This window comes from Anolis sagrei, chromosome 12, assembly GCF_037176765.1.
Source record: "Anolis sagrei isolate rAnoSag1 chromosome 12, rAnoSag1.mat, whole genome shotgun sequence".
Lineage (NCBI taxonomy): Eukaryota > Metazoa > Chordata > Lepidosauria > Squamata > Dactyloidae > Anolis > Anolis sagrei.
In genome coordinates, this window is record NC_090032.1 from 805,956 (window position 1) to 832,130 (window position 26,175).

Consider the following 26,175-nt stretch of genomic DNA (forward strand, 5'->3'; position numbering starts at 1 on the left):
GCAAAGCAAATGACTTTTCCTGGGCTACAGCTCAGACCCGGCGTCATGAGGAAGGGCGTGATCTCCATTTTAAGAAAGCTACAACTCATCCCTGAATGGGCCGAGGCTGCAAAGAAGTCTCATGCCTCCTCCCCTCCTGGAAGATTTCATTCCAGGGGAGACGCCCTTCTGCTTAAGGCATTCAGGGAGCCACTTGGACCAACCGAAAAGCATTCCGGGAGGAGGACGGCCAACATTGCAAGGGGTAGCTGCTGCACAAATAATAATAATAATAACAACAACAACAACAACAACAACCTCCTTTTGGTCTGTCCTCAGCTCTAGTCTCAAAGTGATTTATTGTCATAATAATTGTAGCTGATTCTAAATGCTTACATTTCTTTGATCTGTTTTCCTTGCAAAATTGAGGGGTGGGGGGCTCACAAATTCAAAAGAACACATTAAATTTGAAACACACAAAAAGGAAATACGAAAATTAGAGCAAAACTCTGTTCGGGGCAGAAGCAGCACCAGCTTCCCCCCCCCCCCCAAAAAATCCGGAATTCCCCCCAGAATCCTCTGGATTTTCTGGATTTTTTTGGGGGGGGGGGGGGAAGCTTGCAAAGAGTTTTGGGAACTTTTAGGACTGAGGGCAGGCACAAAAGAAGAGAAAAGAGAAAGTTCTGGGTGGGAATGCAAATATTTGGAGCGGGGGCCCATAGGACTGTTGGGGGGGGGGCACAGACTGTTCTGGGAGGGTGTCGCAGGGAATTCTGGGTGGGACACAACGACCCAGGGCTTTGAGTCTCATTGTGGAGAGAGAAAATGGGAGATAAATAAACATAATAATTATATTGTCGAAAGCTTTCATGGCTGGATTCACTGGGTTGTTGTAGGTTTTTCGGGCTATATGGCCATGTTCTAGAAGCACTCTCTCCTGACGTTTCGCCTGCATTTCTGGGAGGCTTCCGTAGAGGTTGTGAGATGCAGGCGAAACGTCAGGAGAGAATGTTTCTTGAACATGGTCAGAAGGCTACAACAACCCAATAATAATAATTTCTAGTGGGGGGGGGGGGGGAAGGCAAAGAGCCTTGAAGGGAATGCAAGGAATTCAGAAGGAGACACACTGGATTTTGGGGGAAGCAAAAGGGATTGTGGGAGGGAGGTGCAGAGCGCAAGCAATAGAACTGTGGTGCACGCAGGGGATTCTGGGAGGAAAAAGCAGGGCATTCTGGGGGAACACAAGCCTTTTTGTAGGGAACAAAAGCAGAGGGCCCTTTGGGGAATGCATAGAAGTCTTGGAGAGGTGCAGAGGATTCTGGGAGAAGCTTCAGAAGACTGAGGTCCCTTCCACACTGACATATAATCCAGATTACCAAAGCAGATAACAACATAACAATAATACATCTTTATTGATATGCCGTTTTTCTCCCAGAGTGAGGACTCAAACTGCTTTCCAACCATGTTAAGAATACAATGCAAAATCAAACAACAGTAAACAACGTATAGATATAAATCATTGTAAGCAATCAAAGGGGCCTATACTGCCTTGATATCCCAGGATCTGATCCCTGGTTCTCTGCTTTGAACTGGATGATAATCTGCCAGATAATCTGAGATCCGATCCTGGGATCTAGGGAGAACGCAGAGCTTTCTAGTGAGAAGAAAAGAAGATGGTCCTGAAGAGAAGGGAAACCATTCAGAAGAAGACACATTGGACTCTTGGGGAGGTGCAGGGGGTTCTGGGAGAAGATGTAGAAGACCCTTGAGGGGAGGAATCTGCTTACTCTCTTCCTTTTCTCCTTCCTCCCTTTCCTCTCTCCCTTCCTCCCTTCTTTCATCTCTGCTTCCCTTCCCCTCTCTCTACTTCTCTTCCTCCCTTCCTTTCATCCTCTCCCTACTTCCCTTTCCTTACCTCTTTTCCTCACTTTCTTCATTTCCTCTCTTCCTTTTCTTCTTCCTCTCTTCCTTCTTTTGTCTCTGCTTCACTTCCTCTCTCCCTACTTCTCTTCCACCCTCCCTTTCATGCTCTCCCTTCTTCCCTTCCTCTCTCCTTTCCCTCTTACCTCTTTTCCTCCCTTTCTTCACTTCCTCTCTTCCTTTTTCTCTTCTCTTCCTCCCTCCATTACTCTTTCCTCCCTCCCTCATTCACTTCCTCCCTTCCCTTCCTTTCCTCCTTCTTCCTTTCCTCCTGCCTTTCTCTCCCTCCCTCCTTTCTTCTCTTCCTCTCCCTTCGCCCTCCTTTCTCTACTTCTCCCTTCTTTTCTCTCTCCCTTCCTCTCCCTTCTTCCCTTCCTTTTTCTCTCTATCCCTCCCTTCCTCATCTTCCTCTCTCCCTTGCTCCTTCCCTCCCTTTCTTCTCTTTCTCCATTCCTTCTTTCTTCTCTTCCTTTCTCCCTTCCCTTCTCCCTCCCTTTCTCTTTCCCTTCTTTTCCTCTCCCTTCCTTTCCTCCTCCCTTCCTTTTTCTTTCAATTCCTCCCTTCTTGTCTTTCTCTCCCCCTTCCCTTCTTCTCTTTCTCCATCCCTTCCTTCTCCTCTCCCTTCTCCCTCCCTTTCTCTTCTTCTCCTTTTCCTCTCTCCCTTCCTTCCCCCTTCTTCTTTCTCTCTATCTCTCGTCTTACTTTCTTCCTCCCTCCCTTCTTTTCCTTCTCTACTTCTCCCTTCTTTTCTCCCTGCCTTCCTCTCCCTCCCTTCTTCTTTCTCTCCATCCCTCCCTTCCTAGTCTTCCTCTCTCCTCCTTCTCTCCCCTTCTTCTCTTCCTCCCTTTCTCTACTTCTCCCTTCCTTCTTCCTTCCCTCCTCCCTTCTTCTTTCTCTCTATCTCTTCCTTTCCTCCTTCCTTCTTCTCCTTTTCCTCCCTCCCTTCTTTCTTCTCTCCCATTCCTCCCATGAACTGGAGATGCTGAAGGGCCAAGGCGGGGTTGGGTGACCATGTTCTGCACACAAAATACATGTGGATGGAAGGGGAAAGGATCCAGAGGGAGACTCCCTCCTTCCAGAGCTTTGGGACTCCAACTCCCACCATTCCTCACAGCCTCAGGCCCTTTCCTTTCCCCCCTCAGCCGCTTAAGCGGCTGAGGGGGGAAAGGAAGGGGCCTGAGGCTGTGAGGAATGGTGGGAGTTGGAGTCCCAAAGCCCTGAAGGGTAGGCCCGAGTGAGGCCTGCTGTTTCCTGCCGGCCTACCTGTTCTCGGGCGCGCCTCTCGGCCTCGGCCTCTCGCTGGAGGCGCTCGGCCCTCTCGTCGGCCTCGTCGGCGTGCTGCTGCAGCACCTGGATCTTGCGCTTCACCGCCTCGATGGTCGTGGCTCCCGCCATGGCCGCCCCGAGAATGAGGGAAAGGAAGAAGGAGAAGACGCCCTTCGCCTCCCCGCCCTCAAATACCCGAACACGCCCGGGTGACGTCGCCAGAGAAGGGCGGAGGAGGAGGAGGACCCGGATGCTACTGCTGCTCCTCCTCACCCCATCATCACTCCCAGGCCGCCCCGTTGCCATGGAAACGGGCCTAGGCCGCACTTTTCCTTCACTCTCCTGCCGCCATTCCGAAAGTCTTTTACGTCGGAAATTTCCACACACGTCGGGAATTCTATATATACAAAAAAGAACAAATGGCTGGGGGCAGATTCAAGGATTCACTGGAGGCCAAAAAGGCAGGTCTGGGTTGGAAAGGCCTGACTAAAAAAGGTAGGCCTCAGTTGGAAAGACCTGACTAAATAAAGGCAGGCCTCAGTTGTCAAGGCTTGACTAAAGAAGGTAGGCCTCAATTGGCAAGGCATGACTATAATATCTAGGCCTCCTCGGTTGGCAAGACCTGACTAAAGAACATAGGCCTCAGTTAGCAAGGCTTGACTAAGGAACGTAGGCCTCTGTTGGTAAGGCCTGACTACAAAAGGTAGGCCTCTCTATGCAAATCGTGACTACAAAATCTAGGCCTTGGTTGGCAAGGCTTGACTAAAGAAGGTAGGCCTCAGTTAGCTAGGCCTGACTACAAAAGGTAGGCCTCAGTTGGTAAGGCCTGACTGCAAAACCCTAGGCCTTGGTTGGCAAGGCTTGACTACAAAAAAGTAGGCCTCAATTGGCAAGGCTTGACTAAAGGAGGTAGGCCTCAATTGGCAAGGCATGACTACAAAATCTAGGCCTCAGTTGGCAAGGCTTGACTAAAGAAGGTAGGCCTCAATTGGCAAGGCATGACTACAAAATCTAGGCCTCGGTTGGCAAGGCCTGACTACAAAATCTAGGCCTTGGTTGGCAAGGCCTGACTACAAAAGGTAGGCCTCGGTTGGCAAGGCCTGGCTAAAAAATTAGGCCTCGGTTGGAAAGGCCTGACTAAAAAAGATAGACCAGACTAAGAAAGGTAGGCCTCGGTTGGCAAGGCTTGACTACAAAAGGTAGGCCAGACTAAGAAAGGTAGGCCTCAGTTGGTAAGGCTTGACTAAAGAAGGTAGGCCTCAGTTGGAAAGGCCTGACTAAAAAAGGTAGACCTGACTAAGAAAGGTAGGCCTCCGTTGGAAAGGCCTCACTAGAAAAGGTAGGCCTCAGTTGGCAAGGCTTGACTAAAAAAGGCAGGCCTCAGTTGGCAAGGTTTGACTAAGAAAGGTAGGCCTCAGTTGGAAAGGCCTGACTAAAGAAGGTAGGCCTCAGTTGGCAAGGCTTGACTAAAGAAGGTAGGCCTCAGTTGGCAAGGCCTGACTAAGAAAGGTAGGCCTCAGTTGGCAAGGCTTGACTAAAGAAGGTAGGCCTCCATTGGTAAGACCTGACTAAAGAAGGTAGGCCTCCGTTGGCAAGGCCTGAGTAAAGAATGGTAGGCCTCCTCAGTTGGCAAGGCCTGACTAAAGAACATAGGCCTCAGTTGGCAAGGCTTGACTAAGGAACATAGGCCTCTGTTGGTAAGGCCTGACTACAAAATCTAGGCCTTGGTTGGCAAGGCCTGACTACAAAAGGTAGGCCTCGGTTGGCAAGGCCTGGCTAAAAAATTAGGCCTCAGTTGGAAAGGCCTGACTAAAAAAGATAGACCAGACTAAGAAAGGTAGGCCTCGGTTGGCAAGGCTTGACTAAATAAGGTAGGCCAGACTAAGAAAGGTAGGCCTCAGTTGGAAAGGCCTGACTAAAGAAGGTAGGCCTCAGTTGGTAAGGCCTGACTACAAAAAGGCCTCTCTTAGCAAGGCCTGGCTACAAAATCTAGGCCTCAGTTGGCAAGGCCTGACTAAAAAACGTAGGCCTTGGTTGGTAAGGCTTGACTAAAGAAGGTAGGCCTCAGTTGACAAGGCCTGACTACAAAAGGTAGGCCTCCATTGGTAAGGCATGACTACAAAATCTAGGCCTCCGTTGGCAAGGCCTGGGTTAAAAAATTAGGCCTTGGTTGGCAAGGCCTGGCTACAAAAGGTAGGCCTCCATTGGTAAGACCTGACTAAGAAAGGTAGGCCTCGGCTGGCAAGGCCTGACTAAGGAACGTAGGCCTCTGTTGGCAAGGCCTTGGTTGGAAAGGCCTGACTACAAAAGATAGGCCTCTCTATGCAAGGCGTGACTACAAAATCTAGGCCTCAGTTGGCAAGGCCTGACTAAGAAAGGTAGGCCTCGGTTGGCAAGGCCTGACTAAAGAAGGTAGGTCTCAGTTAGCAAAGCCTGACTACAAAAAGTGGGCCTTGGTTGGCAAGGCCTGACTTAAAAAGGTAGGCCTCAGTTGGAAAGGCCTGACTAAAAAAGGTAGGCCTCAATTGGCAAGGCCTGACTAAGAAAGGTAGGCCTCTGTTGGCAAGGCATGACTACAAAATCTAGGCCTCGGTTGGCAAGGCCTGACTAGGCCTCAGAGCTTGAACACAAGTCAACAATAATCCATGCAATTATGCATACAGGCCCTCCTCGGCATCAACTACAACCCAGCATTGGCATTAGCCGCCAATTAAAGCCGGCTAAAGATGCGTCCGCAGTGAGGAATGAATGCAGTTTGACACCTCTGTGCAGAGACCCTCACTGATTGTCTTCACAACTTTAAGGGTACTCGTGGCTATTCCAGCTTGCTCATTGCAACACTCTCTTCCAACAGGCAAGGGTTCTTCCCACCCTGGACATCATTCCACAGAGGACACCTCCAGGCAACAACAGCCAGGCTACCTCCATGCAGAGACCCTCACTGATTGACTTTGCAGCTGCGAGGCTACTCAGTGCTAATCAAGCTTGCCAAGTGCAACATCCACACTTGCTTCAAACAGAAAAAGCTTCTTTCTCCAGCCCTGAACATCATTCCACAGAGGGTGCCTCCAGGCAATAATAGCCAAGCTACCTCTCTGCAGAGACCCTCACTGATTGGCTTTTCAGCTTTAAGGCAACTTGTTGCTCTTCAAGCTTGCTAAATGCAACATCCACACCTGCTGTAAACAGACAAGGATTCTTCCTCCCACACTGGACATCATTCCACAGAGGGTGCCTCCAGGCAACAACAGCCAGGCAACTTATATGGAGATTCCCTCGCTGATTGACTTTGCAGCTTCACGGCCACTCAATGCTAATCAAAGCTTGCTCACTGCAACATCCATACTTCAAACAGACGTTTCTTCCTCCTACCCTGAACATCATTCCACAGAGGGTGCCTCCAGGCAACAGAGGCCAGGCTACCTCGACACAGAGACCCTCACTGATTGACTTTGCAGCTGCAAGTCTACCCAATGCTAATCAAGAGGAAGCAAGCGGTGGAGGTCTTGCGGATGCTCTGGACCACACAGACCCCTTTTTGGAAGGTGAGAAACGTATTCGCTTCCCTCAGCATTCACAATTGAGGCTGTGGCAGGCCAAGAAGTGTGTGCATGTGTGTGTATATATACATACATACTATATACAGCAGCCTTACCCTCCTGTATAGTAGCAGTGTTAGACTATATACTATCGTACAAATAGGGAAAAGTTTGCTAGTCCAAAAATGTAAGTAGTCAAAAGCTCTTGTGCCTGGAATCACTGGCTTGCTGTGAGTTTTTTGGGCTGCATGGCCATGTTCCAGTAGCATTCTCTCCTGACATTTGGCCTGCATCTGTGAGCCTTTCCACACAGCCGTATAGCCCAGAATATCAATGCAGATAATCCACAGTATCTGCTTTGAACTGGATTATCTGAGTCCACACTCTTTCTGTTGTCTCAGCCTTGTTCTTAACTACGAGTCATTTGTAAGTCAGATGTTTGTATCTTGGGGACGGCATGTATTCTTTCTTTACTGCCATCGTGTTTCTTCTTGAAAGGGAAGGAAGCTTTGAAATGTATTGCTGGGCTCTGAATTTCAAATTTGCAAAGGTTTGCAATGGTTGAACGCAAACATGAAATAGCAACTCCCACTGACACTGAAAGGTAAAAGGAAATGCTGCTGGTTGAACATGGCTAACCCAGCCATTCCACACCAGGAAAACATCAGGGGAGAATCAAAACAGTACTGACCACTACGTAGAAACATTACAGTTGGCCCCCAGTACCCACTCTTTGGAGGGTTTCAGAGAGCTTCCGTTCACCCATTTCAAAGATCTCTGCTTGAGCGGTGATGACATGATCATCAGCATAGATGAAATTCTGTCACTTCTGGCAGTGGCTGGTCATTTTTGTGTAAATGTTAAACAGTGATGGAGCAAGCTTCGGAGAGCTTCTCTTCAACCATCTCAAAGCTCCCTGCTTGAGCGGTGATGGCACGATCATCAGCATAGATGAAACTCTCTGTCCCTTCTGGCTGTGGCTGGTCATTTGTGTAGATGTTAAACATGGATGGAGTAAGCATGCTCTCCTGAGGCAGGCCGTTCTTCTGTTTCCGCCATCTGCTTCTCTGGCCCTGGAACTCAACAAAAAAGCTCCTGTTTTGTGTCATGTTTCCTATGAAGCGGGTGAGGTGGTAATCCTTTGTAATATTCCTTTGTGATAGTCCTCACATATATGAGAGAAGCTTCCTCGCAGGATTGTAACACATCTGGGCGTCCCCTGGGAAACGTCTTTGTAGACGGCTGATTCTCTCACACCAGAATCAGCATGCAACGTGTTGATGGAGTTGCAGCGATTACCACTACAACTGATACGTTTCTAATTGGGAAAATCTGTTGACAGTGATGTTTGTGGTGAACGCCATGGAGCAGCCACAGAGGAAACTAGGGAAGGCACAACTATAGTATGAGGGTTGAATGAAAAGTAATGCCTCTATCTTAATTAACTCCTCAACAGATGGCAGTACTGGTATGCGGCAGGTACTGGCTTGTTCAGTAGACTCTCCTCCACAGTTCCATTTTGGCCGGAAGCCTTAGCAGACAAAGTAATGCCTCCATCTTCGTAACTCCTCAACAGATGGTAGGACTGGTATATGGCAGGTACTGGCTTGTTCAGTAGACTCTCCTCCACAGTTCCATTTTGATGGGAAGCCTTAGCAATCAAAGTAATGCCTCCACCTTCGTAACTCATCAACAGATGGCAGTACTGGTATGCGGCAGGTACTGGCTTATTCAGTGGACTCTCCTCTACAGTTCCATTTTGATGGGAAGCCTTAGCAGACAAAGTAATTCTTCCATCTTTGTAACTCCTCAACAGATGGTAGGACTGGTATGCGGCAGGTACTGGCTTGTTCAGTAGACTCTCCTCTACAGTTCCATTTTGGCAGGAAGCCTTAGCATTGAACAGTTGTGTTGTTACAAAGGTACAAAGATGGAGGCATTATTTTTCATTCAACCCTCGTACATAAGGATTGTGAAGGGAAAATGTCCAATGATATTGAATATTATATATATATATATATATATATATATATATATGTCGTATGACACTCTTATTTATTTTTTATTTATTTATTTTTTATTTTTTGTTGTTCATTCGTTCAGTCGTCTCCGACTCTTCGTGACCTCATGGACCAGCCCACGCCAGAGCTCCCTGTCGGCCGTCACCACCCCCAGCTCCTTCAAGGTCAGTCCAGTCACTTCAAGGATGCTATCCATCCATCTTGCCCTGGGTCGGCCCCTCTTCCTTTTGCCTTCCACTTTCTCCAGCATCATTCCCTTCTCTAGGCTTTGCTGTCTCCTCATGATGTGGCATTCAAAGTACTATTATTCAAACGTATATGCCGCCACTTCCCTAGGGCTCGGAGCAGCTTACAAAACAAACTGGAATCTAACACAAATTAAAACAACAGATCAAAGGTCAAAAGCCTGTTGAAACAAATATATAAGCCTTATAATGATTTGGTTTGACCCGCAGTTTGCTAATAACATTGAATTCCCGTGTTGGGAAAGAATGCAGGTCTCAAAACATGGAAACTTTGGGAAGTTGTGGGTTCAAGGATAGCCTTGGCCAGCCTTCTGTCCCGGTGGGAAGCGGATGCCAGCGTTGTCGGAGGGACATTTTCTGAAGATGCCCTTTGACCCCGGGCCTGGTCTCAGCGCCCCTCTCTCCATCCATCACTGTCCCTCTGTCTCCACAGCCATGAAGGCCTCTCTGGTCTTCCACATTCCTGGGCCCTTTCCCACCCAATTCTCCTACCATGAAGACAAACCCTCCGGAGGGTTGAGAAAGCATCTAGGTACATATATGGGCATGAGGACTCGGTTTCACCTCTGCCGAGCGGGATCTGGGGCTTCCGCGGGGGGAAGGAGGAGAAGGGCTGGGGAGCATTCCATTCCGGTGAGCGCTTGCCTCTTGCACAGCACACATCGAGGCACACACGCACACAGCCTGCCCCAAACCGATCGTCTTCCCTGATCATTCGGAGATAGGAGAAGCCAGGCCCCTGGTGTGTTTCCTTTTACTTTGCAATGTGGGTGGGAGGTCCATGCCACACTCCGGATGGCCATTTCAAGTCTGCTTTCAACCATTGCAAACCAAGTTCGAAAATCAATATTCAGAGTCCATCCATAGGTTTCAAAGGGACCGGTTCTCCTCCTGACAGCTTTCTTCCCTGTCGAACTTTGAAGAAATAGGATGGCAGTAACAACAACAACAACAACAACAATACAACAGCCAGCAGAGTCATCTTGTTTGCTGTGGACTCATCTTGTTGTGTTTCTAATAATAATAATAATAATAATAATAATAATAATAATAATACAACAGCCAGCAGAGTCATCTTGTTTGCTGTGTGGTTCTACTACTGCTGCTGCTGCTACTACTACTACTACTAATAATAATAATAATACAACAGCCAGCAGAGTCATCTTGTTTGCTGTGTGGTTCTACTACTGCTGCTGCTACTACTACTACTACTACTAGTAGTACTAGTGATCATGTTTGCTGTGGATTCATCTTGTTGTGTGTCTAATAATAATAATAATAATAATAATACAATAAACAGCCAGCGGAGTGATCTTGTTTGCTGTGGATTCATCTTGTTGTGTTTCTAATAATAATAATAATAATAATAATAATAATAATAATACAATAAACAGCCAGCGGAGTGATCTTGTTGGCTGTGGACTCATCTTGTTGTGTTTATAATAATAATAATAATAATAATAATAATAATAATAATACAACAGCCAGCAGAGTGATTATGTTTGCTGTGGATTCATCTTGTTGTGTGTCTAATAATAATAATAATAATAATAATAATAATAATAATAATAATACAACAGCCAGCAGAGTGATTATGTTTGCTGTGGATTCATCTTGTTGTGTGTCTAATAATAATAATAATAATAATAATAATAATAATACAACAGCCAGCAGAGTGATCATGTTTGCTGTGGATTCATCTTGTTGTGTGTCTAATAATAATAATAATAATAATAATAATAATAATACAACAGCCAGCAGAGTGATCATGTTTGCTGTGGATTCATCTTGTTGTGTGTCTAATAATAATAATAATAATAATAATAATAATAATAATACAACAGCCAGCAGAGTGATCATGTTTGCTGTGGATTCATCTTGTTGTGTGTCTAATAATAATAATAATAATAATAATAATAATAATAATACAATAACTAGCAGAGTGATCTTGCTTGCTGTGGACTTATCTTGTTGTGTTTATAATAATAATAATAATAATAATAATAATAATAATAATACAACAGCCAGCAGAGTGATCATGTTTGCTGTGGATTCATCTTGTTGTGTGTCTAATAATAATAATAATAATAATAATAATAATAATAATAATAATAATACAATAACTAGCAGAGTGATCTTGCTTGCTGTGGACTCATCTTGTTGTGTTAATAATAATAATAATAATAATAATAATAATATCTTGTTGTGTTTCAAATAATTATTATAATACTAATTATTGTAATAATAATAATACAATACAACAGCCAGCAGAGTGACCTTGTTTGCTGTGGACTCATCTTGTTGTGTTTCTACTACCACTACTACTATATTATTATTATTATTATTATTATTATTATTATTATTATTATATTGTGGATTTTCTGCCTTGATATAATAATAATAATAATAATAATAATAATAATAATAATAATATATAGTGGGTTTTCTGCCTTGATATTCTGGGTTACATGGCAGTGTAGAAGGGCCCTGTTAAATTTGGTTGGGTAGGCCTCCCGGAAGAGAGAGATAGTTCTCCAATGGTCTCTCAAATGGGCTGCGATGGCTGGCCAGGAGGAAGAGTGGCAAGCCGAGAGAAACCTTAGCTGCCCACTTGGAGTGCCTCGGCCTGTCTTTAAGGAGGCGAGAGCAACCTTAGACGCCAAGGAATGTCTCACGGGCGGCGGACACTAATGTGCAAATGCCAAAGACCACTGGGAGACGTGAAGCAGGGAGTGACAGATGCCAAGGGCTTTGCAAGGAGGATTCCGCCAAGTCACTTCCTCCAAGCCGCTCCAGATGGTCAGGAGCCCCACAGACTTGTATTCCTGTCCTGCTGAATCAGAGGCTGCGGGAAAGGAAGGCATGCCAGGGGGAGATAGAGAAAGGAAGGAAGACCACCCCCTCCCCATTGCAAGGCCTAGCCTGGGCGTCAAGGGTCAGCCTGGCTAGTATTATTATTATTATTATTATCATTATCATTATTATTATGTTAGAGATCTTAACCTTTTGTCAAATATGATCTTCGCGTGAATTTATTTATTTATTTGCATTATTTCTACCCCGCTCATATCAGCCCGAAGGCAACTCAGAGCAATTTTATTATTATTATTATTTGAGTCAATATTATTATTATTATTATTATTATTATTATTACTAGTAGTAGTAGTAGTAGTAGTAGTCGACCCCTGCCACATGTTGCTGTGGCCCACATAGGGGTTCTGTGTGGGAGGTTTCGCCCAATTCTATCGTTGGTGGGGTTCAGAATGCTCTGTGATTGTAGGTGAACTACAAATCCCAGCAACTACAACTCCCGAATGTCAAGATTCTATTTTCCCCAAACTCCACCAGTGTTCACATTTGGGCATATTGTATATTTGTCTAGAGTTTGGTCCAGCTACATCATTGTTGGAGTCCACAGTGCTCTCTGGATGGAGGTGAACTACAACTCCAAAACCAAAGGACACTGCCCACCAAACCCTTCCAGTATTTTCTGTTGGTCATGGGAGAACTGTGTGCCAAGTTTGGTTCAATTCTATCGTTGGTGGGGTTCAGAATGGTCTTTGATTGCAGGTGAACTATAAATCCCAGCAACTACAACTCCCGAATGTCAAGATTCTATTTTCCCCAAACTCCACCAGTGTTCACATTTGGGCATATTGAGTATTTGTGTCGAGTTTGGTCCAGATCCATCATTGTTTGAGTCCACTCTGGATGTAGGTGAACTACAACTCCAAAACCAAAGGACACTGCCCACCAAACCCTTCCAGTATTTTCTGTTCATCGTGGAAGTTCTGTGTGCCAAGTTTGGTCCAATTCTATTGTCGGTGGGGTTCAGCATGCTCTCTGATTGTAGGTGAACTATAAATCCCAGCAACTACAACTCCCAAATGACAAAATCAATTTTTTGAGTGAAGGACATACATTGGGTTGTTAGGTGTGCGTTTATGACTGTGTTGTGCCCGCTCTTGACCCTCAAGAAGAGGCGAGTACACAATCAAAAACTATCACTTTTATCATCCTATGATGTGAGACGGGGAGTTGTGTTGTGTGCAACTCCCAACCCAAGCTGCAATCAACAGCAGGAGAATCAAAGTGTGTGGATCCTTTTGCTCCCTCTGCAGGATGGGACTGGAGGAGAAGCCCGCCAAGAAGGCTGCCTTTGGCTTTGCAGGGCCTTTTCGTGCTATGATACCGCTTGTCCCCTGGGTCAACCATCAAGGCCCACCCCACAAACTATCAATCCCCTGCAACGGGGTGCAGATTCACACCCGATGTGCAAGTGAGCGGAGAAGGAAGGCTTCCTCTGAAAACCCTTCTTTATTTCGTGGTTAGTTTGGCTCGATGCGGTTGGACTGCAATCAGATTCAGTTAACCACCTCTCAACAAAGGATTCGCCCAGACAGTAACAAGCGACACGTAAAAACTGGCCTCAAAGCATTCCGTCCTGATGTAAACAAAGAACAACACTCAAACACAGGGGAGCTCCAGACAAGAAACAAATAGGGACAGCTAATCACCTCTCAACAAAGGATTCTCCCAGGCAGTAACAAGGCACACCTAAAAACCGGCCTAGAAGCATTCCCTCCTGACGTAAATAAAGAACAACACTCAAACACAGGGGAACTCCAGACAAGAAACCATCAGGGACAGCTCATCACCTCTCAACAAAGGATTCCCCCAGGCAGTAACAAGCCACACCTAAAAACTGGCCTAGAAGCATTCCCTCCTGACGTAAATAAAGGACAACACTCAAACACAGGGGAAATCCAGACGAGAAACAATCAGGGACAGCTCATTACCTCTCAACAAAGGAGTCTCCCAGGCAGTAACAAGCCACACCTAAAAACTGTCAGGCCATTCAATGCTAATCAAGGTGGCCAATTGAAACATTCACACCTACCTCCAACAGACAAGAGTTCTTTCTCCCACCCTGGGCTTTCCACAGATATAGAAACCCAATTTTCTTACAACCTCAGAGGATGCCTGGCATAGATGTGGGTGAAACGTCAGGAGAGAATGCTTCTCGAACATGGCCATACAGCCTGAAAGACCTACAACAACCTAGTAATTCTGGTTGTGAAAGCCTTCGACAATACAAAGATGTTGTTCCTAAAGCTAGCCAAGGTATTGCCACACATGGACAGGGCACGTCTTAAGCATGACAGTGGAAGGAAAATAATAACATATTAGACAACCATCAATTTGCTGACCAAAATCTTCAGCCGGCGGCGGTTGCCTCTCCCAGAAACTATATGTTGCTTAGACTTGGAACTGGGACTCTTCAGTAATTCCTTCCAAGCTTTCACCTGCCCTCAACCAGCACTGAACAAAATTCCTTTGGGGGACTACAACTCCCATCATCCTCTAAGCTCCGCGAACCACAGAGCGGAGATGCTCCACTCAACTCTGGTTCCTGTGCCTGTCAAATGTTTTCAGGGCGGTCAATCTGGACAGATAATCCCCTCCAAATGCCAGGCGACAGCTGTGCCGGGCGCTGACAGCCCCGACGAGCTTGACCGATGGGGCGGCCAGACCTCCTCTAACTGGGAAACCCAACCCCATTGTTTTCCTGGAAACGGCCGCCAACAATACGGGAGAGAGTCACCCCGGAGAAAGGGAGCGCAACCCTGGCATTCCTTTCCGGCTCGTCCCCGGACCCTGCTGTGGTCTCCACTCATCCCGAAGCTCAAGTGACTCAGAGTTTCCTCGGGCTATGAATGTCCTGCGATTCCAATTACCGCGGGCCGCACACGAGAGAATCCACTTTTAAGGGAAAGACTTGAGGGCTTCAACAAGAGCAGGGATGCTGTGCTGGCTGAAACAGAGGTACCCGTCCTAGCCTGGTCAGATTCTGAGTGCTCAAAAGACGAGGAAGGGGATGCTGGGAGAGATTCAGAGGGCCCAGAGGGAGATAGAAGTGGCCCGGTGTTAGGGATTCCTCATCTTCGGAAGAGGAAGGGGAGCAGGGAAATGTGAAGAAGAATAAGATGAGGAGGGTTTGAAAGTACTCACATTTCTAGAGAGACAAAAAAAAAAGAGAACAGACGGCGTTCAGATTTGATAGCTGCTAAAAACGCTGAGCTAATTGGGAGACGCCCTAGCAACTCCTGCTATAAACGAGAGGCAGGAGCAGTCAGCTTTCGCTGGTAACAACGACCCTGATACTGATGTTTTCAATGGAATCTGTTTTGTGTCTGCTGCTAAGGACTTAGTTCATTGCCCGCTGTGTGACGGAGGACAGTGCAGCAGAGGAGACAACAAGTCAGTTCTCAAGGGAAAGGAATGTCATTGAGTTAGATAACGGCCAGGTGGAGTTGTCTTTGCCTGCTCAGTCTTCCCACGGTGATTTGGTCCAGCTGGACCAAACCAATAAAGAAGAGAGCATTGAAGATCGTGAATTAATGAGCAGGCAAGAACGCTTAGATTGGAGGGTCAGGAGGAGTTCTCGTTTAGCTAATAAGAAAGAAGCCAGGTCAGCAAAAGGTCATCGTAATGCTTTCATGATGGCAAAGGGTATTTAGGCTTCTGACTGACCAAGAGAGATTGTCAGTTTAACGTGGCTCTTTCCATGAAAGCTTCTATGGATTAATCTTGGCTTTAAGCAGCACGCTTTGGGCTTCCTGAATCTTGGTTTTTTGGGTCTTGTGTTTCACTGTTTACCATGGACTCTTGTTTGATCATTGCTTAAAGGATTATGCTTCATGTTTTTACCTGTGGATCTTTGGAACTTTGCTTTTGCATTTAACCTTGGTCTTTGGAACTTTGCATTGCTTACTCTATGTTTTGACTTTGTTTTCCCTCAATAAACTACAAAATCTACAGCTCTTGTGTGGTGGTGTTTGGGAGCAAGGTGAAGCCTACTCTGAGTTGCAACAGAAAGTGCATTTCTAGAGAGACAATAAGAGACAGAGCACAGACGGCGTTCAGCTAGAATAGCTGCTAAAAACGCTGAGCTAATTGGGAGACGCCCTAGCAACTCCTGTGTGGGGAATTCAGGGAAATAAATCAGAAGCAGGAGTAGTCAGCTTTCGCTGATAACAACGACCCTGATACTGATGTTTTCAATGGAATCTGTTTTGTGTCTGCTGCTAAGGACTTGGTTGTACAATGAAAGGCTGGTGTTTCTTTTGGGACTTTTTTAGAGACTTTGATTTGTGTCTGGATTAAGACTTCCTTGTTTTCTTTTGCACTTTTCAATTGCATTTGCTTATCTTTTGCTGAAGTAAAGCATTTTTCTTTCACTTACAACATTGTCTAAAGGCTGTTTTTGGAGGGCAACTCTGGACACGTGGAGAGAGTTGTTTAGGAATCTTCTGGCAGTTCCCGGGAGACTGGAGAAAGCTATATCAGTTCTCATGAGAACCTGCCAAAAGTGCAAGCGGGGAGAATGGAGGAGACAAATGTTTGTCTAGGTCAAGACGCTTGGAATTATGGAGACAGGGTATGCAACAAAGATAGACTTGCTTTTACCAGAGGCTTAGAGATAATGAAACTTGTGCGCCAGCTGCACCCGTACCTTGGGAAGTCTTCACTTGGCCATGGTGGTCCACACTCTGGTTACATCCCTAATAGACTCCTGCAGCGCACTCTACGTGGGGTTGCCTCTGAAGACTGTTCGGAAGCTCCAACTAGTCTAACACTCAGCAGCCAAGTTGCTCACGGAGCGGGGTAAAGGGAGCGCACAACTCGCCTGTTACACCAGCTCCACTGGCTGCCAATTAGCTTCCGAGCACAATTCAAAGCTGGTTTTAACCTACAAAACCCTATACGGCTCTGACATGGTTTACCTATCCGAACGTATCTTCCCCTATAAACCATCAAGGACTTTAAGATCTTCCGGAGAGGCCCTGCTCTCGGTCACACCACCTTTGCAGACACGTTTGATGGGGACGAGAGACAGGGCCTTCTCTGTGGTGGCCCCCCGGCTATGGAACTTTCTCCCTGGTGAGATTAGGTCTGCCTCTCCCTCTCTCCTGTCCTTCAGGAGGCAGCTAAAATCCTGGCTTTGGAGTCAGGCATTTGCAGATTGATATAGACTAAGAGTTAATGACCACAATGGTCTTGACTGAGTTGTTTATTAATGTGATTAATTGCTTTATATGTATGTATTTTATTATGTTATTTATTGTATTGCATTTAATTTTGCTGTTAGCCGTTCTGAGTCTCTCCACGGAGGTAAAGAAGTACAGGATATAAAAGTTATAAATAAATAAAGTAAATGAGAAGAGAAGCAGGTGTGCGAGAAATGATGTTATGGGAGAGATGGAGGCCTTTTAAAGCGGTTTGTGCTGGGAGCAACGTTGTATTCAGGTGAACAACTCTCGGTTTTTGCTCCTATGTTCTTGGAATTCGTGGATTCAAATTTCTAAGTGTGTTCTTGCTTCTAGTTCATATGTGGAAAAGGTTGCCTGCCTTGGATTCATGCTATCTTGCTTATGGATATATTTGTGGATTGACTCTGGAGACTGTGTGTGAAAGGACTTTGGACTCTCAACATGCAATAATCGTGAAGTGTGGAAGAGCCCTCAGTCTGGAGAGCAGTTGAAATTGTGCAAAACGTGGCCCGCAGGTTGGGTGACGTTGCTCTAACCACAACGTTTGCTGGAAGAGATAAGTCTATTTCTGGAAGGAGGGCACTTCCTTTTCTCTGCCCGTTGCCTCCCCACAGCTTCCGCTTCTCCTATCAAGGGGTCAGGGCACAGGGAGGGGAGCGAGAGGTCGCTTGGCCCATTTGCCCATGGCTACTCATTGCACGCTGAAGAGCCTTTGCACGAAAAAATGCGCTGCAAATGTTGAGGGGCCCAGAGTGGAAGCTGAGGCCCCATCTACTCTGCCATATGACGGAGTTCCAGAATGCACAATCAAAGCATTCCTTACAGATGGCCCTCCAGACTCTGCTAAAAAGCCTCCAAAGAAGGAGCCTCCACCACAAGAGAGTTCCACTGCTGAACAGCTCTCTCTCACAGTCGGGAAGAGGTGGCATCTCCTTTCTTTCCTGTCGTTTGAAGCCATTGCTCCATTGCGTCCTAGTCTCCAGGGCAGCAGAAAGGAAGCCCCCTCCCTCCTCCCTAGGACTTCCCCTCACCTCTTGGTCCTGTCTGCAAATGTGATGATCATGCCTTCTAACCCTTCTTCTAAGTCATGAATCGAGATCCTGAACAAGAGCACCTCCCCATAGCCGGAGTTGAGCATTGCCTCCAAAAGCCGGACATGAAAGGGGAAGCCTTTACCTCTGTTCTGTGTATTTGTGTATCATAGTTATTCCACTGTATTAAAGACATTGAATATTTGCATACCTGTGTAGTAATCTGCTCTGAGTCTCCTCGGGGAGATAAAGTGGAATATACATAAAGTGTTGTTGTTGTTGTTAGAGCGGAATATACATAGTGTTGTTAGAGCAGAATATACATAAAGTGTTGTTGTTAGAGCGGAATATACGTAAAGTGTTGTTGTTAGAGCGGAATATACATAGTGTTGTTAGAGCAGAATATACATAAAGTGTTGTTGTTAGAGTGGAATATACATGAAGTGTTGTTGTTAGAGCGGAATATACGTAAAGTGTTGTTAGAGCAGAATATACATAAAGTGTTGTTAGAACGGAATATACATAAAGTGTTGTTGTTGTTAGAGCGGAATATACATATAGTGTTGTTAGAGCAGAATATACATAAAGTATATACATAAAATACCTTGCAGACCGCATCTCGGCCTACGAGCCCACGAGGACCTTGAGATCATCTGGGGAGGCCCTTCTCTCGGTCCCGCCTGCCTCACAGGCACGCCTGGCGGGGACAAGAGAGCGGGCCTTCTCGGTGGTGGCCCCCCGGCTATGGAACTCCCTCCCTGCTGAAATCAGACAGGCGCCCTCCCTTATGGCCTTCCGTAAGGGCCTGAAAACATGGCTCTTCGAGAAGGCCTTCAATTGAGTGCTATGTTATCGGAATGACGACCGGAATGGACTACGACTATGAGATTGATTATGACCCCAAAATAAGACGAAGCGGATTTTTAGCTTAATTAGATGTTTGTATTAGTAAGATGTTGTGTTGTGGTCTTGACTCTTTGTAAATTGTTGTTTTTTCTATGTTTTGTACACCGCCACGAGTCGCCCTAGGGCTGAGAGCGGCGGTTAACAAGTGCAAATAATAAATAAATAAATAATAAATAAAGTGTTGTTGTTAGAGCAGAATATACATAAAGTGTTGTTGTTGTTAGAGCGGAATATACATATAGTGTTGTTGTTAGAGCAGAATATACATAAAGTGTTGTTGTTGTTAGAGCAGAATATGCATAAAGTGTTGTTGTTCGAACACAATATACATAAAGTGTTGTTGTTAGAGCAGAATATATATAAAGTGTTGTAAGAGCGGAATATACATAAAGTGTTGTTAGAGCAGATTATACATAAAGTGTTGTTATTAGAGCGGAATATACATAATGTGTTGTTGTTAGAGCGGAATATACATAAACTGTTGTTGTTAGAGCGGAATGTACATAAAGTGTTGTTGTTATATTAGTCTATACTGCCATATAAACCAGTTCAAAGCAGATAATTTGGATTTTATCTAGCAGTATAGATGGGACGTCATGTAATCCAGTTCAAAGCAGGTCATGTGGATTATCTGCTTTGATAATCTGGATTATATGGCAGTCCAGAAAGGGCCCGAACTGCTTTGAGTCTCATGGAAGAGAGGGAAGTTGGTTAATAACGATAATTATACTACTGCTACTACTCATAATAACCCTTTCCAAGGGACCAGGCCAACAAGGTCAAGGAGGGACCAACAACCATGGCAGAGTTGCCAAGACATAACAATGACTCAGAGTCAAGGCAGTGCGCATGTGTTGCTACGTACGTCCGCCGCCTTCTTCTCCGCCAACTCGAGCTTCTCCTGCGCGTCTTTCAGGGCCTCCGAGTATTTGTCCAGTTCGTCCTCCGTCCCTTTCAGCTTCTTCTGCATGGCGGCCAGTTCGTCCTCCAGCTGGGAACAGGAAAGCGGGATGGAAGGAAGGAGAAAGAGAGAAAGGGAGGTCTTGCTTAGTGCTTGGTCTATCTTGGGGGATTCCTCCATGTTCTGTGAAAGTCCTTTTATGGTGGAGGTCACCCAAGCTTTGGGACACATCAATGGAGCCATTTCCATCCAAGTCTGAGCTGGGTTTCCTGACATTGTCCATGGCAGGCATGCCCAAAGCTCGGCCCGAGGGCCAATTGCGGCCCATGTTCAAAGTTCCACTGACCCACAGCCTCTGCCATAAAAATCAATAATATGTAGCCTGCCAGCATTGTTGTCCCTTCGCTGCCTCTTTCTACCTCCTTCCATTCCTTTCCACCCTTTTGTCCTTCCTTCCTTTTCTCTTTCTTTGTTCCCTGCCTTCCTTTCCTTCCACCCTTCCGTTCTTCCCTCCCTTTTGTCTTTCCTTCTTTCTTTCTCTCCCTCCCTTCCTTCCCTCTTTCTACTTCCATCCTTCCCTTCCACCCTTTCGTCCTTCCTTCCTTTCCTTGCTCCCTCTTTCTCCTTTCTTCTTTCCTTCCTTCTCACTTTCCTTCACCCTTCCCTTCCTTCCATTTTCTCTTCATCCGTTCTGTCCTTCCTTCCTTCCTTCCTTCCTTCCTTCCTTTCCACTCTTTCTCCTTTCTTCTTTCCTTCCCTTTGGTCTTTCCTTCCTTCTCTCTTTTCTTCACCCTTGCCTTCCTTCCTTCCATTTTCTCTTCCTCCCTTTTGTCCTTCCTTCCTTTCCACTCTTTAGTCTTTCCTTTCTTTCCTCTTTCCTCCCTCTTTCTCCTTCCTTCCATTTAATCTTTCCATCCTTCTCTCTTTCATTTATCCTTCCCTTCCTTCCTTCCATCCTTCCCTTCCACCCTTTCGTCCTTCCTTACCTCACTCCTTCTTTCTCCTTTCTTCTTTCCTTTTTGTCTTTCCTTCCTTCACTCTTTCCTTTATTCTTCCCTTCCTTCCTTCCATCTTCCTCTTCCTCCTTTTCATCCATCCTTCCTGCCTTTCCAATATTTCCTCTTCCCTCCCTCTTTCTCCTTCCTTTCCTTCATCCTTCCCTTCCTTCCTCCTTTCCATCCATCCATCCTTCTCTACCTTCCTTTTGTCCTTCCTTCCTTCCCACTTTCCTCCCTCCTTCCCTTGCTCCCTCTTTCTCCTTCCATCCTTTTCTTCTACACTTTCGTCCTTCCTTCCTTCCTTCCTTCCTTCCTTCCTTCCTTCCCCCTCTTCTTCCTTCCTTCCCTTTTGTCTTTCCTTCCTTCTCCTTTTCCTTTATCCTTCCCTTCCATCCTTTTGTCCTTCCTTCCGTCTTTCCCCTTCTTTCTCCTTCCTTCTTTCCTTCCCTTTTGTCTTTCCTTCTTTCTTTTCCTTTATCCTTCCCTTCCTTCCTTCCATCCATCATTTTCTACCTCCCTTTCATCCTTCCTTCTCTTCCTTTCGTCCTTCCTTCCTTCCCTCTCTCCCTCTTTCCCCTTCCTTTCCTTTTGTCTTTCCTTCCTTCTCTCTTTCCTTTATTCTTCCCTTCCATCCTTTCGTCCTTCCTTCATTCCGTCTTTCCCCCTCTTTCTCCTTCCTTCTTCCTTTCCCCTTTGTCTTTCCTTCTTTCTTTTTCCTTTTTCCTCCCTCCCTTCCTTCCATCCATCCTTTTCTACCTCCCTTTCGTCCTTCCTTCCTTCCCTCTCTCATTCCTTCCCCTTCCTTTCCTTTTGTCTTTCCTTCCTTCTCTCTTTCCTTTATTCTTCCCTTCCATCCTTTCGTCCTTCCTTCATTCCGTCTTTCCCCCTCTTTCTCCTTCCTTCTTCCTTTCCCCTTTGTCTTTCCTTCTTTCTTTTTCCTTTTTCCTCCCTCCCTTCCTTCCATCCATCCTTTTCTACCTCCCTTTCGTCCTTCCTTCCTTCCCTCTCTCCCTCTTTCCCCTTCCTTTCCTTTTGTCTTTCCTTCCTTCTCTCTTTCCTTTATCCTTCCCTTCCATCCTTCCTTCCTTCCTTCCGTCTTTCCCCCTCTTTCTCCTTCCTTCTTTCCTTCCCTTTTGTCTTTCCTTCTTTCTTTTCCTTTATCCTTCCCTTCCTTCCTTCCATCCATCATTTTCTACCTCCCTTTCATCCTTCCTTCTCTTCCTTTCGTCCTTCCTTCCTTCCCTCTCTCCCTCTTTCCCCTTCCTTTCCTTTTGTCTTTCCTTCCTTCTCTCTTTCCTTTATCTTTCCCTTCCATCCTTCCATCCTTCATTCCATCTTTCCCCCTCTTTCTCCTTCCTTCTTCCCTTCCCTTTTGTCTTTCCTTCTTTCTTTTTCCTTTTTCCTCCCTCCCTTCCATCCATCCTTTTCTACCTCCCTTTCATCCTTTCTTCCTTCTCCTCCTCCCTTTCGTCCTTCCTTCCTTCTCTCTTTCCTTCCTCCTTCCTTCCTTCCATCAGGGAGTGCTCTCATGCGCCCCCCAAGTTGGAAAGTTTGCCCTGTCCTTCTTTCCAGAGTCCCGGCGTGACCCCTGCCCTCCTGACCTGCTTGCTCCTCTCCTCGGCCTGCTTCTGCTCGGCCTCGGCCTGCTCCGCCCGGTCCAGGGCGTTCTCCTTGTCCAGCTTCAGCATCTGCATCTTCTTCTTGATGGCCTCCATGGTGGTGGTGGTGGTGGGGCGAGGGGCTGGAGCTGCGCAGGGAGGCTGGGGGTCTCCGGCTCTGGCCACGGTCTCCCTCCCCTCGGAGCCGGGGACGGGGCTTTTATGCCTGGCTGGCACCCCTCCGGGCTGGCACCGGCCGAGGGCAGCGTGGGAGACGTGGGCCCTGGCCATATTTGGCCTCCCCAGGGGACAGCTGGGCACCAGGAATAGAATGACCACCAGAAGGGAGGGAGGGAAGGGGCCGCTGCTCCTTTGTCCACCCACCCGGCCCTTGTCTTTTCACGGCTCGGCAGGTGCAAGAAGGCCCTCCAGGGGAGTGCATCGGGCCAGGGCCTTGTCCTCACCACGGCCGGGTCAGCGGATCACAGGGTCAGAAGAGACCCCCAAAGAGGGCCAGCCAGTCCCACCCCCTTCGGCCAGGCAGCAAGGCACCACCCAAGCCCTCCTGACCAATGGTCTCCCAGCCTCTGGAGATAGAGAGAGAGAAATAGAGAGAAGAATACCATGCTAGAGTTGGAAGAGAACCCAGAGAAGGCCATCCAATCCAACCCCCTTCTGCCAGGCAGGAGGACACCATCAAAGACCTTCATAGAAAGATAGATAGATAGATAGATAGATAGATAGATAGATAGATAGAATCATAGAATCATGGAATCCTGGAGTTGGAAGAGACCTCCAAGGACCATCCAATCCAACCCCCTTCTGCTAGGCTGGAGGACACCACCAAAGACCTTCATAGAAAGAGAGAGAGAGAGAGAGAGAGAGAGAGAGAGAGATAGATAGACAGACTCATGGAACCCTGGAGTTGGAAGAGACCTCCAAGGACCATCCAATCCAACCCCCTTCTGCTAGGCTGGAGGACACCATCAAAGACCTTCATAGAAAGAGAGAGAGAGAGAGATAGAATCATAGAATCATAGAATCCTGGAGTTGGAAGAGACCTCCAAGGACCATCGAATCCAACCCCCTTCTGCCAGGCAGCAAGGCACAACCCAAGCCCTCCTGACCAATGGTCTTCCAGCCTCTGGAGACAGATAGAAATAGAGAGAAGAATACAATGCTAGAGTTAGAAGAGACCCCAGAGAAGGCCATCCAATCCAACCCCCTTCTGCCAGGCAGGAGGACACCACCAAAGACCTTCATAGAAAGAGAGAGAGAGAGAGAATCATAGAGTCCTGGAGTTGGAAGAGAGCTCCAAGGACCATCCAATCCAACCCCCTTCTGCCAGGCAGCAAGGCACAACCCAAGCCCTCCTGACCAATGGTCTTCCAGCCTCTGGAGACAGATAGAAATAGAGAGAGTAGCACAATGCTAGAGTTGGAAGAGACCCCAGAGAAGGCCATCCAGTCCAACCCCCTTCTGCCAGGCAGGAGGACACCATCAAAGACCTTCATAGAGAGATAGACAGACAGACAGACAGATAGAATCATAGAATCCTGGAGTTGGAAGAGACCTCCAAGGACCATCCAATCCAACCTCCTTCTGCCAGGCAGCAAGGCACAACCCAAGCCCTCCTGACCAATGGTCTCCCAGCCTCTGGAGATAGAGAGAAATAGAGAGAATAATACAATGCTAGAGTTGGAAGAGACCCCGGAGAAGGCCATCCAATCCAACCCCCTTCTGCCAGGCAGGAGGACACCATCAAAGACCTTCATAGAAAGAGAGATCGATAGATAGATAGATAGATAGATAGATAGATTCATAGAATCATAGAATCCTGGAGTTGGAAGAGACCTCCAAGGGCCATCCAATCCAACTCCCTTCTGCTAGGCTGGAGGACACCATCAAAGACCTTCATAGAGAGATAGACAAACAGATAGATAGAATCATAGAATCATAGAATCCTGGAGTTGGAAGAGACCTTCAAGGGCCATCCTATGAAACCCTCTTCTGCAGGAAAGGCACAATCCAAACCCTCCAGACAGATAGACTTCCAGCCTCTGCTTCAAGACCTATAGAGAATGAGATAGATAGATAGATAGATAGATAGATAGATAGATAGATAGATAGATAGATAGATACATAGAATCCTAGTGTTGCAAGTCGCCCCAAGGAATGTCATCCTTTCCAACCACGTTCTGCCATAAGAGATAGAAAGAGAAAGAATTCGAATCCTAGAGCCGGAAGGGACCTAAAGAGAGCCATCTAGTCCAACTACCTTCTGCCATAACAGAGAGAGAGAGAGAGAGAGAGAGAGAGAGAGAGAGAGAGGTGGAATCCTAGAGTTGAAAAGGGCCCCAAAGAAGGTCATCCAGTCCAACCCCCTACTGCCATAATAGACAGACAGACAGACAGACAGATAGAGTTGGAAAGGGCCCCAAAGAAGGTCATCCAGTCCAACCCCCTACTGCCATAGTAGACAGACAGACAGACAGACAGATAGATAGAGTTGGAAGGGACCCCAAAGAAGGTTATCCAGTCCAACCCCCTACTGCCATAATAGACAGACAGACAGACAGATAGATAGATAGAGTTGGAAGGGACCCCAAAGAAGGTCATCCAGTCCAACCCCCTACTGCCATAATAGACAGACAGACAGAATTGGAAGGGGTCCCAAAGAAGGTCATCCAGTTCAACGCCCTTCTGCCATAATACACAGAGAGATCGATTGATAGACCTAATCTTAGAGTTGGAAGGGACCCAAAGAGGGCCATCCTGTCCAACTACCTTCTGCCACAATAGAGAGAGAATCCTAGAATTGGAAGGGGCCCCAAAGAAGGCCATCCAGTCCAACCCCCTTCTACCATAATAGATAGATTGTGATAGATAGGTAGAGATGGATAGATAGATAGGATCCTAGAGTTGGAAGGGGCCCCAAAGAAGGCCATCCAGTCCAACCTCCTTCTATCATAATAGATAGATTGTGATAGATAGGTAGATATGGATAGATAGATAGGATCCTAGAGTTGGAAGGGGCCCCAAAGAAGGCCATCCAGTCCAACCTCCTTCTATCATAATAGATAGATTGTGATAGATAGGTAGAGATGGATAGATAGATAGGATCCTAGAGTTGGAAGGGGCCCCAAAGAAGGCCATCCAGTCCAACCTCCTTCTATCATAATAGATAGATTGTGATAGATAGGTAGAGATGGATAGATAGATAGGATCCTAGAGTTGGAAGGGGCCCCAAAGAAGGCCATCCAGTCCAACCTCCTTCTATCATAATAGATAGATTGTGATAGATAGGTAGATATGGATAGATAGATAGGATCCTAGAGTTGGAAGGGGCCCCAAAGAAGGCCATCCAGTCCAACCTCCTTCTATCATAATAGATAGATTGTGATAGATAGGTAGATATGGATAGATAGATAGGATCCTAGAGTTGGAAGGGGCCCCAAAGAAGGCCATCCAGTCCAACCTCCTTCTATCATAATAGATAGATTGTGATAGATAGGTAGAGATGGATAGATAGATAGGATCCTAGAGTTGGAAGGGGCCCCAAAGAAGGCCATCCAGTCCAACCTCCTTCTATCATAATAGATAGATTGTGATAGATAGGTAGAGATGGATAGATAGATAGGATCCTAGAGTTGGAAGGGGCCCCAAAGAAGGCCATCCAGTCCAACCTCCTTCTATCATAATAGATAGATTGTGATA

The 26,175-nt window shown here is 46.5% G+C and overlaps 1 protein-coding gene and 1 long non-coding RNA gene across 16 annotated transcripts in view; one reads left to right on the forward strand and one right to left on the reverse strand.

The window, feature by feature from the left end:
* TPM3 (tropomyosin 3) overlaps positions 1 to 22,750 on the reverse strand; it is an 80,640-nt gene extending 57,890 nt beyond the window's left edge. For 9 of the 15 annotated variants that reach the window (XM_060757941.2, XM_060757942.2, XM_067472295.1 and 6 more), the window contains exons 1-2: positions 22,462 to 22,750; positions 19,827 to 19,952 (exon numbers count right to left, since the gene is read on the reverse strand). In XM_060757941.2, coding sequence (XP_060613924.2) covers positions 19,827 to 19,952; positions 22,462 to 22,749 — 414 coding nt within the window. In that variant the 5' untranslated portion in view covers position 22,750. Of the gene's footprint in view, positions 1 to 3,162; positions 3,363 to 19,826; positions 19,953 to 22,461 lie in introns of those variants that run through there. The other 6 variants (XM_060757934.2, XM_060757937.2, XM_060757935.2 and 3 more) reach the window with 5 other exon arrangements.
* The window catches only part of LOC137097699 (uncharacterized), a 28,013-nt gene continuing 5,238 nt past the window's right edge, over positions 3,401 to 26,175 (forward strand). Inside the window, exons 1-2 of the long non-coding RNA XR_010910369.1 lie at positions 3,401 to 3,660; positions 6,020 to 6,710. This is a non-coding gene — a long non-coding RNA (uncharacterized lncRNA). The remainder of the gene's footprint in view (positions 3,661 to 6,019; positions 6,711 to 26,175) is intronic.